The following is an 18,890-nucleotide window of genomic DNA, read 5'->3' as shown; positions in this document are numbered from 1 at the left end:
GCCATAATGCGAAACTAAACTCCTAACTGTGTATTGCTACCTAAGCAACACGACGGGTGCCACAGGTGGAGCAGGATCTGCTTACTATTCCGGAGCACCTTAGATCATCCCTAGTTTTTGGTGGGGTTCGTGTTGTTTATTCTTTAGTTTTCTATGTTGTGTCATGTGTACTATTGTTTTTCTATTTGTCGTTTTCATTTTTAGCCATGGCGTTGTCAGTTTGTTTTAGATTTATGAGTTTGACTGTCCCTTTGGTATCTTTCGTCCCTCTTTTATAAGTGTTAACAAGTTTTATATCAAAGAAGAATGATCCAAAACTGCCACACTCAAAATGTGTATTTACAGACACAAACAAGTTACTAATAAACCATCTGATAAAGCAATTGAAATTTCTATATAAAAGAGGGACGAAAGATACCAAAGGGACAGTCAAACCCGTAAATCTAAAAAAAACTGACAACGCCATGGCTGAAAATGAAAAAGACAAACAGAAAAACAATAGTACACATGACACAACATAGAAAACTAAAGAATAAACAACACGAACCCCACCAAAAACAAGAGTGCACACGCTGAAATGTCTCGCCTTCTTTACTTATCATAGATATAAAAATATGTTGATAGACCAAATATAAAGCTTTATTACAACTCTCACATAAACTCAACATTAAAAAAGAAAACAAAACATTGATCAATGAACCATGAAAATGAGGTCAAGGTCAGATGAACCATGCCAGGCTGAAATGTACAGCTAACAATTCTTCAATACAAAAAATAAAGTTGACTTATTGCTTATAAATTCAGAAAAAAACAGACCAAAACACAAGAACTTAACACTGAACAATAAGCTGTGAAAATGAGGTCAAGGTCAAATAAAACCTGCGTAACAGACAAATAGATCATAAATCATTTCCATACACTAAATATAGTTGACCTAATGCATAAAGTATTAGAAAAATGGACCAAAACTCAAAAATTTAACTTTGACCACTGAACCATGAAAATGAGGTCAAGGTCAGATGAAACCTGTCAGCTAGACATGTACACCTTACAATCATTCCATATACCAAATATAGTAGACCTATTGCATATAGTATAAGAAAAACAGACCAAAGCACAAAATCTTAACTATAACCACTGAACCATGAAAATGAGGTCAAGGCCAGATGACACCTGCCAGTTGGACATGTACACCTTACAGTCCTTCCATACACCAAATATACTAGACCTATTGCTTATAGTATCTGAGATATGGACTTGACCACCAAAACTTAACCTTGTTCACTGATCCATGAAATGAGGTCGAGGTCAAGTGAAAACTGTCTGACGGGCATGAGGACCTTGCAAGGTACGCACATACCAAATATAGTTATCCAATTACTTATAATAAGAGAGAATTTAACATTACAAAAAATCTTAACTTTTTTTTCAAGTAGTCACTGAACCATGAAAATGAGGTCAATGACATTGGACATGTGACTGACGGAAAGTTCGTAACATGAAGCATCTATATACAAAGTATGAAGCATTCAGGTCTTCTACCTTCTAAAATATGCTTTTAAGAAGTGAGCTAACACCGCCGCCGCCGTAGCCGTCGCCGCCGGAACACTATCCCTATGTCGAGCTTTCTGCAACAAAAGTTGCAGGCTCGACAACTAGGGGTGATTTCAGGTGCTCCGGAAGGGTAAGCAGATCCTACTCCACATATAAATGTTTAGGACATTCCGAGCAACATGGCTTTCTGCAATGTATGTACCAGATAAATATAATACCAAATACTTATCAAAGGTACCAGGATTATAATTTAGTACGCCAGACGCGCGTTTCGTCTACATAAGACTCATAAGTGACGCTCATATCAAAATATTTATAAAGCCAAACAAGTACAAAGTTGAAGAGCATTGAGGATCCAAAAAGTTGTGCCAAAAACGGCTAAGGTAATCTATAAATTGAGAATGGAAATGAGGAATGTATCAAAAAGACAACAACCCGACCATAGAAAAAACAACAGCAGAAGGTCACCAACGGGTCTTCAATGTAACGAGAAATTCCCGCACCCGGAGGCGTCTTTCAGCTGGCCCCTAAACAAATATATACTAGTTCAGTGATAATGAACGCCATACTAATTTCCAAATTGTACAAAAGAAACTAAAATTAAAATAATACAAGACTAACAAAGACCAGAGGCTCCTGACTTGGGACAGGCGCAAAAATGCGGCGGGATTAAACATGTTTATGAGATCTCAATCCTCCCCCTATACCTCTAGCCAATGTAGAAAAGTAAACGCATAAAAATACGTACATAAAAATTCAATTCAAGAGAAGTCAGAGTCTGATGTCAGAAGATGTAACCAAAGAAAATAAACAAAATGACAATTATACATAAATAACAACAGATAACTAGCAGTTAACTGACATGCCAGCTCCAGACTTCAATTAAACTGATTGAAAGATTATGATTTCATCATATGAATATCAGGCACAATCCTTCCTGTTATGGTTTTAGTATCATACCATCATAACATATCTGAGAAGAACATAACCCGTGTCATGCCACAAACTGGTTTTTTAATAAATGTGTTTAGTTCCGATGCAAAGACCCTGCCTGGAATAAGAAAATCCTTAGTTTTTCGAAAAATTCAAAGTTTTGTCACAGGAAATTTATTAAAATGTCCACATTATTGATATTCATTTCAACACCGAAATGTTGACTACTGGGCTGGTGAAACCAAAGATTGGCAACTAAACTTAAATTTATCTATTGAAATATCATTCTTTTGGTTACATGTTCATTTTTGTTAAAAAAAAAAATTTAAAGTAAAGATACATTTTTTTATCTCTTTTTTAGATCTGTTTTCAATCTCGTAAATCCATAATAAAGGAATAAGGAAAGTCGTCATAGAAATACAGATGAACTGTTATCACAGAGAAAGGTCTCACCATTTTGTTATTTTGATTATGCAAATGTTGAATTTGGAAAAGCAATACTTTATTAAACATCGTACAAAGTTATGCAAGTATTCAGTCAATGGATCATGACTAAGGTACATGGCTAAACAATCTCAATGTTTATAATGAGATGTGCCAATGCTAATACAAATGCATGCCAAATATCATTGGCTTATTCTAAGTCGTTCCCTTAAAACAAACCCTAACACAAACAGCAACTTGCAAACTATATAATTAGTTATCAAAGGTACCAGGATTATAATTTAATACGTCAGACGCGCGTTCCGGCTTCATAAGACTAATCAGTGTCGCTCAGAACGAAAAAGTTATAAAGCCAAACAAGTACAAAGGTGAAGAGCATTGGGAACCAAAATTAAAAAAAGTTGTGCCAAATACGGCTACGGTAATCTATTCCTGGGATAAGAACATCCTTAGTTTTGCGAAAAATTCAAAAGTTTGTCATTAGGAAATTTACTATTAAAATAAAAGTTTCAAAGTCAATGAACCATGAAAAGGGGTTGGGGCTATATGATTTCCATGGAAACGATACTAGCAAATGCCAATATATTTGCGTAACAAATATCATTGCCTTAACATTTGCAGTCATCTTAAATTGGTCTAATCACAAACTAATACATCAAACAAAGCAAACAATTCAAAGTCGGTAACCATAAATGAGGGAACAGGGCCAAATATTATCCAAGGAAATCAGATAATACTTTCAAATACGACTGAATACCAATTAACATCGGCCTTCCACTATTGGTTCCGCTTGCACTGACTTAAATACAAACTAATACATGTTAATTTACCAAAATTTTCCATGTCAATAGACCATGAATTAGGGTACGGAGCCAAATTTTCTCCATGGAAATGAAATATGTTAATGCTTATACAACTGCATACCAAATGTTATTGAGCTAACACTAGCGGTTCCTCAAAAACTAACTTAATCACGAACTAATACTTGTAATATAAGCAAGATATTCAAAGTTAATTGACCATGGCTAAGAGGGCAGAGATAAATATCCCTACGGAAATGAGATATGCTAATCAGAGGCGGATCCAGGATTTTTGAGAAAAAAAAGGGGGGGGGGCTGCGAATAAAAAAAAAATTGGGATCTTTTTTGGGCTAAAACACATAAGATAAGTGTAAAATGCACTTTTAAAACGGTTCCTGACGTATAGCAATGTATATTTTATAGTTGCAGTAAAGTGTAAGGGTTGAACATTCTTATGCTGTATTCTCCCTATTAATTGTATATTACAAAATGATAGTATGTGTTTTAAGCTATATGTACTGATATATTTGATGTGGGCTTGTCAGCAAAAAATAGACATGGACAATTCGTGTTTGTTGCAGGTAAAGTTAGCATAAACTCACAGATTTCCTGATGTAAAAAAGATATACCCCGGGCTATTCAACGAAAATTACAATACGCCCTCTATCATCTATGCCCCCGTTAGGATCCGCCACTGCTAATGCCCATACAACTGGCCTGCATACCAATATCATTGACCTACCACTAACAGTTCCTTATAAACTGACCTACTCACAAACTTATGCACGAGACCATGACTGAGGGGACAGGTTCAAATATTCTCGATAGTAATGAGATGTGCCAATGCAGCATTATACTTATACAACTGCATACCACATATTCTAACTGTATGTCAAACCGGACAATAACAGACAGACCATTTTATAAGTTGTCTCAGTTTTATACTGAGATCAATTTATCCATGTGTACCGACTAATTTTTTGGTGTTTTGTGCCTGTTGTCGTTTCCATATTTTTGGGGAATAATACTTTGTGTTGATCTGATGGAAGTTTTATGATTTTTATCGTTGGTATGTTTGTTTTAATTTTATGAATAAAAGACGGATTGAGCTTTCTAACACAAATTGTATGTGCCTGTCCGAAGTCAGGAGACTTTAATAAATTCATTGATTGTCAATGCATATACTTTTATACATTGTATTTGTCTATCGTCTATTGTATTGTCATTAAATTAGGTATTTTTTTCGTTTGAAAGTCTTTTGGTCAATTCAAGTTTTTATCAAATATGCTGGTGTAATTAGGTGGTATTGTGATCAATACTTACATCAACATCATTTGGTCTCTGCTTGATAGTTGTCTCACTGGCAATCATTATATATAAGTTCTTAAGCACTCAATCACTTTTAAGATGTTGTGCAAGTTGGTAAATGCTATCAGAAAGACATTCCTTTTTAATTTCCTAAGTACAAGTTATCCAAAATCACTTGAATTAAAGGACTGTTAGGGCAAGGGATTTTATGATAAACTTATAAACCTTTTGTAATTAGTAACATGCTACCAAAAGTTAGTTTTCAAAATGGATCTGAATCTTTAAACATTTTGACATTCAGTATTGACACATGCGAGGATAGTTATTGTGCATGGTTTGTTGTTTTGATTTCTGTAGTTCTGACTACCTTAACTATCTTTCTGTTGTAGCAAGGAACTATAAAAGAGGGACAAAAGATACCAGAGGGACAGTCAAACTCATAAATCGAAAATAAACTGACAACGCCATGGCTTAAAAGGAAAAAGACAAACATACAAACAATAGTACACATGAAACAACAGAGAAAACTAAAGAATGAGCAACACAAACCCCAACAAAAACTAGGGGTGATCTCAGGTGCCCCGGAAGGGTAAGAACATCATGCTATAACATGGCCCACACTAATCTCCATTAAGGCAGTCAGATGTCAGAGCAATCTAGATTAAATTTCTAGTGATATCCCTGAAGACTTTATTTTCTAAGCAATGTTCACTAAAATTTTAATACAACAATGTTTTTTTCATTATGGGAAATATTAGTCATTGGCGAATAGTGTGAGTGTTTCAGTGTCAGTCTCTGTTTGACTTTGCAATGAATCAAGGTCAAACTGAGGCATTTCAAGGGGAGGTAACATCAGATCAGGTATACATGATCCCTCTTCTATATCAAACATATCTTTACCACCTGATTCTATCAATTTTAAGTTATCATGTAAGAGTTTCTTTTCTCCTCTTAGGTCCATCACTTCTCTACTGAGCTGAATAACTTGTTTCTCTAGTTCTTGATTTTTCACATACATTTCTTCCAGAATATCTTTATCATCTCTAGGAATTTTTGTTATGCTGTGAGCTACATTTTGTTTCTCTGATCTAAAATGCACAGTTATGTCTTTATTTCTTGGATCGTTGAATGTTTTATTTCTATTGACAAGAAACCCTAGTACAGAATCCGTGTCAGACATAGCATGTAATACGGCTTCATCATTGACCTCTTGATCAGTCTGTGTACTTTGGTTGTGTCTAACCAGTGGAGTTATAGTTTTATTGTACTGGATGCGTTCCTCTCTGTCTATCTTATGTTGGAGATTATCCTGCTGTCTAAGATGATACTGATGTTGATGGTAGATAGACTCTTTGGCTAACTCCGAGTTTGTAGTCTGTAAAGCTTCTAACAAGTAGTCTGAATGAAAATCGAAAATACATCATTGAAGATTATAAAAATTATATAATAACACAAACCAGACATACATTTTAAAATGCATTACATGTATGTCCATTTCTGTTTAAAGGATCCATAAAACTGACTACATTTATATGTAATAGTTTCACAAATTAACAAAACTGGAAAAGAAAAGCCTAATTAAAACTATTATTGAATTTGGAAAATTATTTAGTGACACTGTATTTAACAGGCATGGATTGAAAAGGTGTACATGTACCTGGCATAGGACCCACCTCCATACTGGAGCTACAAAGTAATACATTGTAAAGAATGCCATAGAAATGACATATAAGAAAGTGCAATATATTCAACAATTCCAGCAAATACATGTATGTAAAGTTCCCAGTAAATTAATTAAACTAACTCAAGATATCTGGTTATGGTACCGTCTATGAGGTACTCAGCTGAAAGCTGTCTACTAAGTAAATTGGTACAGCAAATGTGCAATAAAGAAATCATTACATATATGTTGAAAAATAAATACATGAGAATTGGGGTAATTGAATGTAAAGCTAATCTGAGATATCATATTATGAAGTGTTGCTGAACTGGTAGATAGCTAGGTTTTGGTATAACATAACAGAGGGGCCTGATGGGAGGGGGGTCTCATCACGATTCACAAGTCTTTTTTTTGTCAATCATGATTCACAGAAAATAAATTTCCATGATCATGGATCATGAAAATATAAAAAAAAATCTGTAGAAGAACTGATCACAATAGTGAAAATACGCCGATCATGAAGAACGAATATACATGTAACCCATCAGGCCCCTCATAACACATCCTGTTTTTGATGTGCATATACAAAAATGTACATGTACAAGTAATAAATGTAAAAAAGCAGCCAATTGAAGTATAATTTTTACCTGCAGCTCTTCTATGACAAATCATTGCCTCTTCAAACTTTTTAGACTTCAACATCATATCTGCTTTTCTACTCTGTTGATGAGCCTACAATTAAAAAAAATGATATAGTTTGTTAAATTCCTCTCCTACCTCAAATCTGATAAAAATAAGTATTGAACAGGTTGAGAACAAACCGTCTATATGGTGGTCTCATTGGGGTCTAAGCATGACACAGGATTGCTGATTTTTTTTCTAGGCGTGACACGTGTGACGTGAAATTCAAATTATTGTGCTGTGAAAACAAGAAAGGAAGTCTAGCGGGACATGGGAAGTTACCAAAAAATGATTATTGCTTACTTACATAGTGTAAGCGCGACACGGGAATCAGACAAAACAGTAAGCAGGAGACGGGATCAGAACTCCCCAATGAGACCCCCTATATGGTGTTTATACCTCTATAGACAGATAGAGGGATAATCCTTCTATAGAGGGATAAATTGATTCCTCTATAGAGGAGTATTTTTGTTTAGACTGGATTTAAAGCAAAAAAATGGCAGATTGTCATTTTGTAGTTATATTGGCTATATGCATCAATAAAAGAGGAGTTTAAACAGTTTAATAAAAGAGGACTGGAATTTATAGTCAAGTAACTAAAAATTACATAATTTAAATCTCATTTACTTTTGACCAAATGATACACGAACATTTCCTTTGGTTATACATTAAATTCTCAAATGCTTTTAAGGATTAATTATTTACTAACGGGAAATTAGAAACTACCTGATTTAGTGGACTGTCCATGGTAAATCTGTTCCCGGATATTTACAATGCTACAATAAAAGCGAGAACGACGTCGGATAGCACGATAAAATCCGCACAACAAACATCAGTCCTGTTGATATGAAATGAAATGTATTAATACCATGACTGCTCTTCTATAACCATATAGATGCTAGAGCATGTGATAGAATGTTTATATTTGAGAACATTTTCACCCACCTTCGAACAGAGTTGTATAGAATAGAATAGAATAGATATAAGGCCCCTCTTATAAAATTAACAACTTCAACTCGTAAAGGAACGACCTTTTAACTTAAAAAAAAAACCCAGACAAGACCGAATAGAGTGAAAAATTAAAAGGTAGGACAGAGATTGCAACTAGAAAAAATGAAAGATTTTTTTTCTCTCTTTTTTTATTAAATTAATAGAAACCTTTCAAATGTAATTTAGAGTTCATAAGATAAAACGGTGTTCTTTTTGGAATCCCCAGGTTTCACGGTTTGTGATCTCAATTTTCAACCCTCGTATTAAGATTTCCAATTTGACTAAAATTAAATCCCTGCTTTCTAACAAGACAGGCAAGATCAGGCAACTATATTTACTAAAAAAAAACATCTAAGGTGCCTTTATACACATGCATGTTGACTATACTTGGAGTCCCCGCCCGTAAAACAAAAATCATAGCAAAAATCTCCAAGATACTATATTCCTGAATCACTAATGTGATTTTTACCACGTGTAGCTCACATAAGAATAAATACCGGATATGGAAAGTGAAACTACAATTCAAAACATAAAGTCTGAAGTAACATCATAGAAGAAAAATAATGTTTTTTTTGCAAACCGGATGCCGTAAAAATCATCTCTTTGTTCAAAATATACATGAAATATTTGCTACTGCCCCTTATCTGTTCTATGGATTCTAACCCTGACTTGTTTCCTCTTTGTTGCGGCATAATATATATTGTTAATGGATTGTCAAATATAAAATTGCGATATAAAATATAAAACATATAATGAAATTTATACAATCCCTTTCTTCAAATATACTACTGGAGTCAACAAAAGAAACGATACACGACTTGGAAATGAAATTCATCAAAAAGTATTAAATATAAAACAAAATGAGATACACTATTTTAAAAAGCTTTTATTTGCAATGTATGCACATGTGATAATGAAAATCAAAACTTGTCCGAAAGTATCTAAATTCCGTGCAAACGATCATAGGGTGCAAATTCGTTTTGCGGAAAGTTGAATAAAAAATCGACACATAATTTTCTAAGTACTGAATAAAATTTCAAATTTGTTTAAAAATATTCAATATTCTAATCAAGTTGTGTTCATGTTGTAACTAATGGGTTGACTTATTGTTTTTTCCATTTTTTTGGGGAAAAAAGTTTTTTTTGAAATCTGAAAAAATGCAATTTTTTTTTTTTATTTTCGTCTCAAATCAATGCTTTAGATATGAAAACAACACACAGTAAATTTGAAACCTTATGGATTAGTTTTAAGACTGCTACCGATTTTTGAATATCGCTATACACATACTGTATATGGTAAATCAGTTGAAAATGTATACATTTTAACGATTTGTCGTGGGGCCGAACTTTGCTTCACAAATAAACTAAGAAACTGTATGATTTTTAAAAACAAATTGATGGCAAACACTGTCTTTACCTTTAAATGAGAGGTTTGCATCATTAGTTGGAACTTCTGTTTTTAAAATTGTCGTTTTATGTAAATTTTGTTAAAAAAAAAAATCGCAAAAAAACGTCACAAAAGCAAAAAATTTTGTTTTGTTTTAACGGATTTATATTTCCATAATGATTAAGTATAACTTCCTTCAATATTGGTCCAATGAACGGAAAACTTTATCTTTAATTTGAAAAAAAGTTTTGTAACGTTTCTTTTGTTGACTAGTATATAAAAAAGAAGATGTGGTATGATTGCCAATGAGACAACTATCCACAAAAGACCAAAATGATACAGACATTAACATCTATAGGTCACCGTACGGCCTTCAACAATGAACGAACCCCATACCGCATAGTCAGCTATATAAGGCCCCGATAAGACAATGTAAAACAATTCAAACGAGAAAACTAACGGCCTTATTTATGAGAAAAAAATGAACGAAAAACAAATTTGTAACACATAAACAAACGACAACCACTGAATTAGAGGCTCCTGACTTTGGACAGGCACATACATAAATAATGTGGCGGGGTTAAACATGTTAGCGGGATGCCAACCCTCCCCCTAACCTGGGACAGTGGTGTAACAGTACAACATAAGAACGAACTATAAAAATCAGTTGAAAAAGGCTTAACTCATCAGATGGACAAAAAAAGTGTACGTGGCCGGGTAAAGACTGTCAATGCAAATCAGATGTTCGCCTTTAAAAAAATCTGTTGAAATTCAAATATACATAGACATAAAATTAGGAAGAAAGATAAAAAGAAAAAAAAATATATTGAAAATCGAAAAAAAAATATCACTTCTTAAAATTGATCAACCTATCAAACATCTTTAAGAATGCCAGAAGGAAACTTGTAACTGGAAGATGGATGATTTTTACCTATGCGTATCGAAAGACGATTTTCTTTAGCTTTTTGAAAATAACAACGGTAGCGCGTTTAAAATTCAACTTCACAAAAGCTACACATTGGACGGAGAATGAGAACGTGCACTTTTAAAACTGCCTTCGTACCGAAATTTTCAATACCAAAGAGACGGATCTTCTTTTGCTCGGACTTTGTGGTCGACACGTGTGACCAGGAAATGTCCCAGCCGATACTTCAATCGACAGGGGTTTTGAACAAAAAACTAATTTGCCTCAAAGTTACCAGAAACAAATTGTACCAAATCGAATTCGTCTTGGAGAATGATAATCTCAATATATTTCGCCCGGCGAATGACCACCTGTTTTGCTAACTGCATGTTCCAAAGAAACATATAGAGGTTGTAAACACAGGCAGAAAGGTGAACTTAAGATGTGTCAGTGCAAACTGACACGAAGCGTTTATGCTCAGCAACTAATCCTCGAAGACATTTGAAAAACATAAACGCGTAGAAGCAACAACAACACTTCCGACAACAGCCTCAGCATCAATAGCAGCATCAACAGCGGCAGTCATTCCTCTGAAAGAGAGTACGATTTTTCTGGGTGGCAGTATCCTCAGTCTTAACAAAAACACCACCAGCATTAACAGCAGCAGTAATTCCTCTGAAAGAGAGTACGATTTTTCTGGGTGGCAGTATCATCAGTTTCAACAAAAACACCAGCAGCATCAACAGCAGCAGTTATTCCTCTGAAAGAGAGTACGATTTTTCTTGGTGGCAGTATCATCAGTTTCAACAAAAACACCAGCAGCATCAACAGCAGCAGTCCTTCTTCTACAAAAAAAAAGAAGAGTACGATTGTTCTGGGTGACAGCAGCGACAGCCCGCTCAACAATAACACAAACAGCATTCTAGTAATCACATTAATCTATGCTTCAACATTTTTCAATTTTGGTACTTTGCGAGCCATGATTATATTCAATTATTCTAATGCTTTTTTATTTCGTGAAAAGATAGTCTGGATAATTTAGATTTGTTAACTTAATACAAATACTAACACAACTATTTTTGATTGGACTCAGTTGCTGTTGATTGATATGTTTACTAAATGGATTTTGAAAGAAGCACACTGACAAATGCGACGTCACGGTGGAGAACGAGTTGCCTACTATGTCAGTACCGAAGGTAACGAAAAACAACCTTACATATCAATAAGTTGTGGAACCATTCTTAACCTTTATGTACAATTACTATCAATTAACATGTACCATCAAAATACAAATCTACTAGATACAGTCAGCATTGGTACAACCGTAACATCAAATAGTAGGTGAAAAAGTAGAGCTCATAATAAGACCAAACAATCCATTGCTAAAGCAGACTTTGATCGATACAGTAGAGTCAAAAATAGAGAGCAAATATGCACATGATGCATGCAGGACAGCCTTCAACAACTACATCAATTACATGGTATCTTACGGTAAATCTAACAAAAAAATCTAGTAATTTATCAAAGGAAACTCACAACTTTGGTATTGCCCCACCTCCTGACGAGGGCACATTACATTCAACACCATCAGAAAAGACAAAAATACTGAACCGCCAATTTTCATCGGTCAACAACACCGAGAACTCAAACTAGACAAAATATCAACCAAGTTAATTAAGAATACAGCTGCAGTAATTTAAAATTCAACTTTAAAAATACTGTTTCAGACCAAGGAACTGTCCCAGATTACTGGAAGCTACCATTCCTCACTTCAATATTTGAAAAAGAGACAAAGCAACGACATTCCACTACCGTCCTGTATCACTAACATCAGTTTGTTGTAAGGTGTTAAAACAAATCATTTACAACCAAATCACCTAGAGGCCAATTACAAACTTTCCAGTATACTCGTACACTGTTTCAGGAAAAGGTGCTCATGCAAAAAAAAAACAGCTCACCACGATCGATTATCTCGCCAAGGAACAAATTCAAGAAAGAAGATGCCATCCTGCTTAATTTCAGCAAGTCTTTCGATCAAGTACTCCAGAGAGACTAGCGATGAAATTGCACTACTATGGCATGAGAGGCAATATCCTACAGTGGAACTAGAGCTTCCGTTCATACATACAATAGCAAGTAGTGGTCGATGGTATGCCATCTAAATCTGGAGTGTCGCAAGATACAGTCTTGACCCAATTACTATTCCTAGTCTATATAAATGACCTACCATCAAATGTCCAGTCTATAACTAGATTATTTGCAGACGATTGCCTCACTTATATGCATATCGAGAGCCCAGAAGATGTCATATTACTACAAAATCTTGATCAACTGCAACAGTGGAAGAAAGACTGCACGATGAGTTTCAACCCGAAAAACTGTGAAGTCATCCGCAAAACCAACACAACTAGCAGAAAACTAACTGGCGCCGAATATTCCATCCATGCATGGCTATATTTTTCAACATATATACCGGGCGAAATACTTGCTTGGGCGTTACAATTGACCGTAAGATCACATGGGGTTCACATATCAGAAACATCTCGAAAAGGGCAAAACACGCCTTGGGATTCTTAAGAAGAAACATAAGCAGCTGTCCAAAACATCAAAGAAACAAGCTACAAGATCCTAGTCTGCCGCCACAGATTGAATATATGCCCACTGCCCGGGGTCATTCAACCAAACAACATACCACAGCCATCGAATCTAAATAACGACGTGCAACAATATCACCAGGAGTTACTTTAGGAAAGATAGAGGTGTTACATCAATTCTCAAGTAAATATAGAAAGACTGCAGTAAAGAATATACATGACCCGTTGCACCATGATGTTTCGAGTCATCAACCAACTGATTGAAACACAATCAATATCGCTTCAGCCGGTACACCTATCAACCAGGTGACATACAAATTTCAGAAAGTAGCTTTCTTCACCAGAAGCTCATTATTCCCCGCTGGTATAGTCCGTCGGAATACCCTACCAAAGACCATAACTCTTACCGCCTTCAAGGAGAAACAGCCTAAAAGAACCAACTTGTTTTTAACCTGCTTTAAATTTGAAAAGGAGAAGTCCATATATCCTGAAAAAAAAACAAAAATTCGCCTATATTTACCAAAGAAACGAAAGGAACAAAACAATGATACTCCTGACTTGATACAGACATTTTCCGAAGGAAATACTGGTGGTGTGTTAAACATGTTTTATAGTTACCCTAACCTTCAACTTGAATGACAGTTATAGATAACTCCGTTATATACACCATATTGTGTGAACAACTTAAACATACATGATTGGTAAAATTTACAACAATTGAAATATATTACCTTTTTTATTTATTAGGTCGTATCTATAAAAATAATCATAAAACATGAATTAAGATGAAATTTCTAGTGAAAACGACTTAGCAACATGGAGTGAAATGTTCAAGTATCTGACCATACCGCTATCTTAAATAACATTATTCAAGTTGACATACTTTTTAATGCTCAGCTACAACAGAATATGCGACGTTAATAGTTAGCTGTTATCGCCGCCTACGAATAAACTGTTAACACAGAGTTATGTCTCCACTTTTTGTAGTTTTGATAATGCAAATATTCAAAGTCGCGGAACAATGACCGAATGTACATGTCTAAACTATCTCCATGGAAATGCCATTGACTTATACTAAATCATTCTAGAAGACAAACCTAAACACAATTATTAACTTGTAAACTATGTACACGTTTCAAAGTCAAAGAGCCGTGACGCGGGTGTGAGGCTATATAATGTCAATGGAACAAGCCTTGCAAATACCAATATATTTGCATGCAAACTATCATTGACTAAATATAAGTGATTTCTCTTAAACTCATGTAATCACAAAAGGATATATATTAACTGAGTAAAAGTTTCAAAGTCAATACACCATGATTGAGATTGAGGGGCCATTATTCGCCATAAAAATTAAATGTGCTAATGCTTATTTAACTGCATACCAATTAACATTTGCCTACCACTAATGGTCCCCCTTCAGGCTTAATCTGACCTAATCACAAACTTATACAATTCAATTCAATTCAATGTTTTATTTAAGTCTCATCTCTCAACAAGTACAATCAATCTTTATACAATAGTAACATTGTAAAATAACACTAAATAAAATGAGAGCCATTCTATACAGAATTATAAGAGACTATTAAAATGCATAGATAATAATAATACATAATATGAAATAAAATACTATGTACAATATATAAAATTCCTACGTCTTTTTAAAATTAAATGACAGGTTTTGGCACACACACGAATCATATTTACATCTGAGAATAAAAACACTAACTTTTGATTATCATCTAAAGTATTAAAATTATCATTAAAAGTTTCAGCAACATGATATAAATGGTTTCTAAAATCGTCATAAAGAGGACATCTTAATAAAACATGCGCTTCATCTTCAATAAAAACGTCACATATATGGCACACTCTATTTTCTAAAACAATATTTTCATATCTCCCTGTTTCAATTCTAAGGGGAGCAACACCACATCTAAATTTGGCGAAAGCACTTCTGTGACTGAAGGGTAAAGCTATTTTGCAGTATTCCTCTGGTTCAAAATTTTCCTTAAACAGTCTGTAAGTTCGTAGCTTATTGCCACCTCTACCCGATATAGATTTATCAGAATGCAAAACAGCATGCCAATTATCGACATGTATTCTATGTAATTTTGACATAAAATTTTTTATAACATAGTTAGTGTCCATATTTTCAGGACACGATAAATGACTTAAATTTAGTTCACAGAAGGTTTTCTTTACTACAAAATTCCAGTTTTTAACACACTTATGCTTAATACTCATACTATCAGCCCACTTGTGAACTTTCGCATTTAAACGGTTTGAGCTCATGTTATTTAATCTACACCACAAACGAATAATACTTTTCCACTGCTTATCAAAAATAGGTGTTATACCTAAGTCTCCAGTAACTGCAGCATTTGGTGCATATTTTCCTACACCGAGAAAAAATCTACAAGCCCTATTATGAATGGAGTTAATACAAGAATATGATTTTACACCCCATATACCTGCTCCATATTCTATTATAGGACAAACTAAACTTTCATATAATTTTACAAATACATCGAAACAAACACCACCTAAAAGTTTACACTTGGCTATTACCAACCCTAAAGCCCTATTTGCTGAAGATGCAACGGCTTTTGCAGTAACATTATAGTCTAAATGCTCGTTTAAAACGAGACCAAGATAAGTATAATTACTAGAAAACTTAATAGTATGACCATTACAATTAAAAATTACATCAGATCTAGGTATAGATGGCGGTCTAAAATGTACAACGTTACTCTTGTTTGCATTAATTTTCATACAATTATCTTTACACCATGTAGATAAAGCATTTAACATAAGTTGAAGTTCTTTTTCATCGTTTGCTATAATTACAACGTCATCAGCATATAACAAAATACATAGTTTTTCATCACCTATTTCTATTCCGCAGTCAAAGGACTTAAGAAATGTAACTAAATCATTAATATACAAGTTGAACAAAATGGGCGACAAGGGACATCCTTGTTTCAAGCCACAGTTAACATCAAACCAGTCTGTGAAATGACCGTTTATTCTTACAGAACATAAAACATTTGTATAAATTGACTTAATAGCAGAACAAAAAGTCTGTGCAACACCCATTTTATTTAATTTATACCATAAAATATCCCTTTGTATAGTGTCGTAAGCCTTTTTAAAATCAATAAAGGCGCAAAAGGTTGATTTACGAAGTTTTTTTCTTACATCAATCAAATTAGTAAGACTAGACAATTGGTCAATTGTACTACGTTGTTGCCGGAAACCATTCTGCTCGTCCGCCAGTACATTGTTATCATCTACCCAATGAGCTAATCTATCGCTCAGTATATTACAGTACAATTTGTAAGACACTGCTGCAAGGGCGATCCCTCTATAACAAAGGGGGTCTCTCGCGTCTGACATGTTAGATTTAGGAATAGGATTAATAATAATTCTATTCCATAAATCAGGAACATTACCATATCTAAAACAAATATCAAATAAATGGTATAGAAATAGAGCTGAACTTTGGTTAAGAAAAACCTCCCCCGGTAAGTTATCGATGCCAGCAGATTTACCCCTTTTTGTCTTTTCAATAACATGTACTGTTTCTTGAAACGAAATGGGTTCCGTCAACAAAAAATCATTAAAAGTACTCGCTTCATTTAAACTGGTACAAGAATCAGAAACCCTAATCGAACTGTTTTGCTGATTAAGCAATTCTGAATATTCAGATTTCCATTTGTCAAGAACATCTGTTAATTCAGAACTTACAATACCATCATCGTCGATTACTTCCATAGGAATTACATGTTTACGACTTTCTGCAATACCTATTTTACCAATCTTTTTCCAAAACATATGCTGATTTTTGCTAGATTCAGAGAGTAATTGCTCCTGCATGTCATACCAATACTTCCTCTTACTTTTTTGAACCTCACTATCAAAATGTTTCCTCTTTTGTACATAAATAGCTTTTAGCTGATTTTGATGCATGTTTTTACATTTATTCCATGCTTTTTCAGCATTACACATCTCATACCACAATTTACTCAAAGATTCATTCCACCAGGGTTTCTTATTCCGATATTTTTTATTTGATTGCTTACCACCAACAAAAATAGTCTTACTTGGTATTTTATCAGACATCTCTGATTCAACCGTTTTACAAAAATCATCATAAATGCCATTTACACAATTTTGTTGATGTTCAACAGTCTTAAGGCTTTCTATTAATGAACATATATTTTGATAAACGTTATTTGTATTCATAAAATTTGCAGGAATTTTATTAAAATCAAATTTCTCAAACTTCGTAGAAAATGTCTCATCTTTATCATTTGTTGGTCGTACATTAGACATAAAAGCATTTAAATCTATACTCCATTTAATAAGTGAATGATCAGGTATTAGTTTTAAATCTACCCCGTTCACGTCGAAGCCTGCGGACGTGACCAGATCATTCGCTCGTATAACACAAAAATCTTTAAACAAGTTTAAATTATCATAAGGTACAATGCAATAATCAACCACTGAACAACCTTTCGTCGATACACATGTATAATCATTGTTTACAAAGTTTCTACCATTGAGTATACAACAATTAGCACTAATAAGGAAATCAATAAATGCATTACAGTATGAATTACACTTAAAATCAATGACATTTCTTTGACATAAATTGTCAACACCCTCAATATAATCACTTTCATTACCACATCTACTGTTAAAATCTCCGCAAATGAAAAACGGCCCTTTATTTTGATGTTCATAAACTTGTGTAATTAAAGTGTCAAAGAAAGCATCTTTATCGATTTGACGTGTTGAATTTTCTGGAGGTAAATAACAAATGCAAATATTAAATTCAAATTCAGATGATTTTTCAATTAAGTTTATCCACAAAATACCTTCAAATGAAGTGTCTAATATAGTAATATGGAATAAGTCATAAAAATACATTTTTATAAAAATACCTACACCACCAGAACCATTTTTTGCATTTCTATGTAACGCTTTTCTATTTTGTCCTATCCATTTATAACCATTAATAAATAATACATCATCTCCTTTCAAATGAGTTTCACCAATACATATAATATCTAAATCGAGTTTATTTATACAAGTAGAGCGAAGAATACAATTATCAGAGCTAGTGTTTTTATTCCAGTTATTTACATTCCAAAAACCTGCAGATAACTACCATCTACCTTTTCTCGACTGTTGATGGTTGTTTCTACTGCTGTGTCCGTTGTTCTGTTCCCGATGACTTGTTCTTGCGTTGTAGTTACTATGACCAGTGTTACTATGTAAGGTGGAAGTGTTACTTCTTGTTGAATTGTTCGTTCCACGTCGTGATGTATTTTGTTGTGTATGAGAAGTACCCCTACTCTCATGTTCATTGCGGTTCTCGGAAGATCTTTTGCTATTAACAAAACGACTGGCAATAACTTCCGCGCCCTTCATATTGATATGTGGATCAACAGACTTTAACACATCTACGATTGTCTGAAAGTTTTTACGTTCTATGCGTTGTTGAACAGTCTGATCTCTGTGTATGAAAACATCACTGTACTGACGACTGGATTTCAGTTTGTATTTAGCTGACATTACATCATTTACAACTGCTTTGGACTTGCACGAGACTATAACAACACCACTCG

General features: G+C 34.1%; 1 protein-coding gene across 2 annotated transcripts; it reads right to left on the bottom strand.

Moving 5' to 3' along the window:
• Positions 1 to 5,712: 5,712 nt before the first annotated feature.
• LOC134714644 (nuclear receptor-binding factor 2-like) lies at positions 5,713 to 8,218 on the bottom strand. 2 transcript variants are annotated; one of them, XM_063576062.1, is made up of 3 exons: positions 8,107 to 8,218; positions 7,347 to 7,431; positions 5,713 to 6,437 (listed from the first exon to the last, which is right to left on the bottom strand). In XM_063576062.1, the coding sequence occupies exons 1-3, from the start codon at positions 8,125 to 8,127 to the stop codon at positions 5,794 to 5,796; spliced, it is 750 nt and encodes a 249-aa protein (XP_063432132.1). In that variant the 5' UTR covers positions 8,128 to 8,218; the 3' UTR covers positions 5,713 to 5,793. The 2 variants fall into 2 exon arrangements, with proteins under 2 accessions (XP_063432132.1, XP_063432133.1); XM_063576063.1 differs by having other exon boundaries at positions 8,090 to 8,155.
• Positions 8,219 to 18,890: the final 10,672 nt, after the last annotated feature.

Source organism: Mytilus trossulus, chromosome 4, assembly GCF_036588685.1.
Source record: "Mytilus trossulus isolate FHL-02 chromosome 4, PNRI_Mtr1.1.1.hap1, whole genome shotgun sequence".
NCBI classification, from domain to species: domain Eukaryota; kingdom Metazoa; phylum Mollusca; class Bivalvia; order Mytilida; family Mytilidae; genus Mytilus; species Mytilus trossulus.
This window is presented reverse-complemented; position numbering and strand designations above follow the sequence as displayed.

What these genes read in the sequence shown, in the direction of transcription:
- LOC134714644 (XM_063576062.1), bottom strand. Translation starts at nt 8,127, where the DNA reads ATGGACAGTCCACTAAATCAG. An exon ending in TGGACAGTCCACTAAATCAG is followed by an intron (nt 7,432 to 8,106) that starts GTAGTTTCTAAT and finishes TTTTAATTGTAG; the next exon opens with GCTCATCAACAGAGTAGAAA. An exon ending in TTGTCATAGAAGAGCTGCAG is followed by an intron (nt 6,438 to 7,346) that starts GTAAAAATTATA and finishes ATTTTCATTCAG; the next exon opens with ACTACTTGTTAGAAGCTTTA.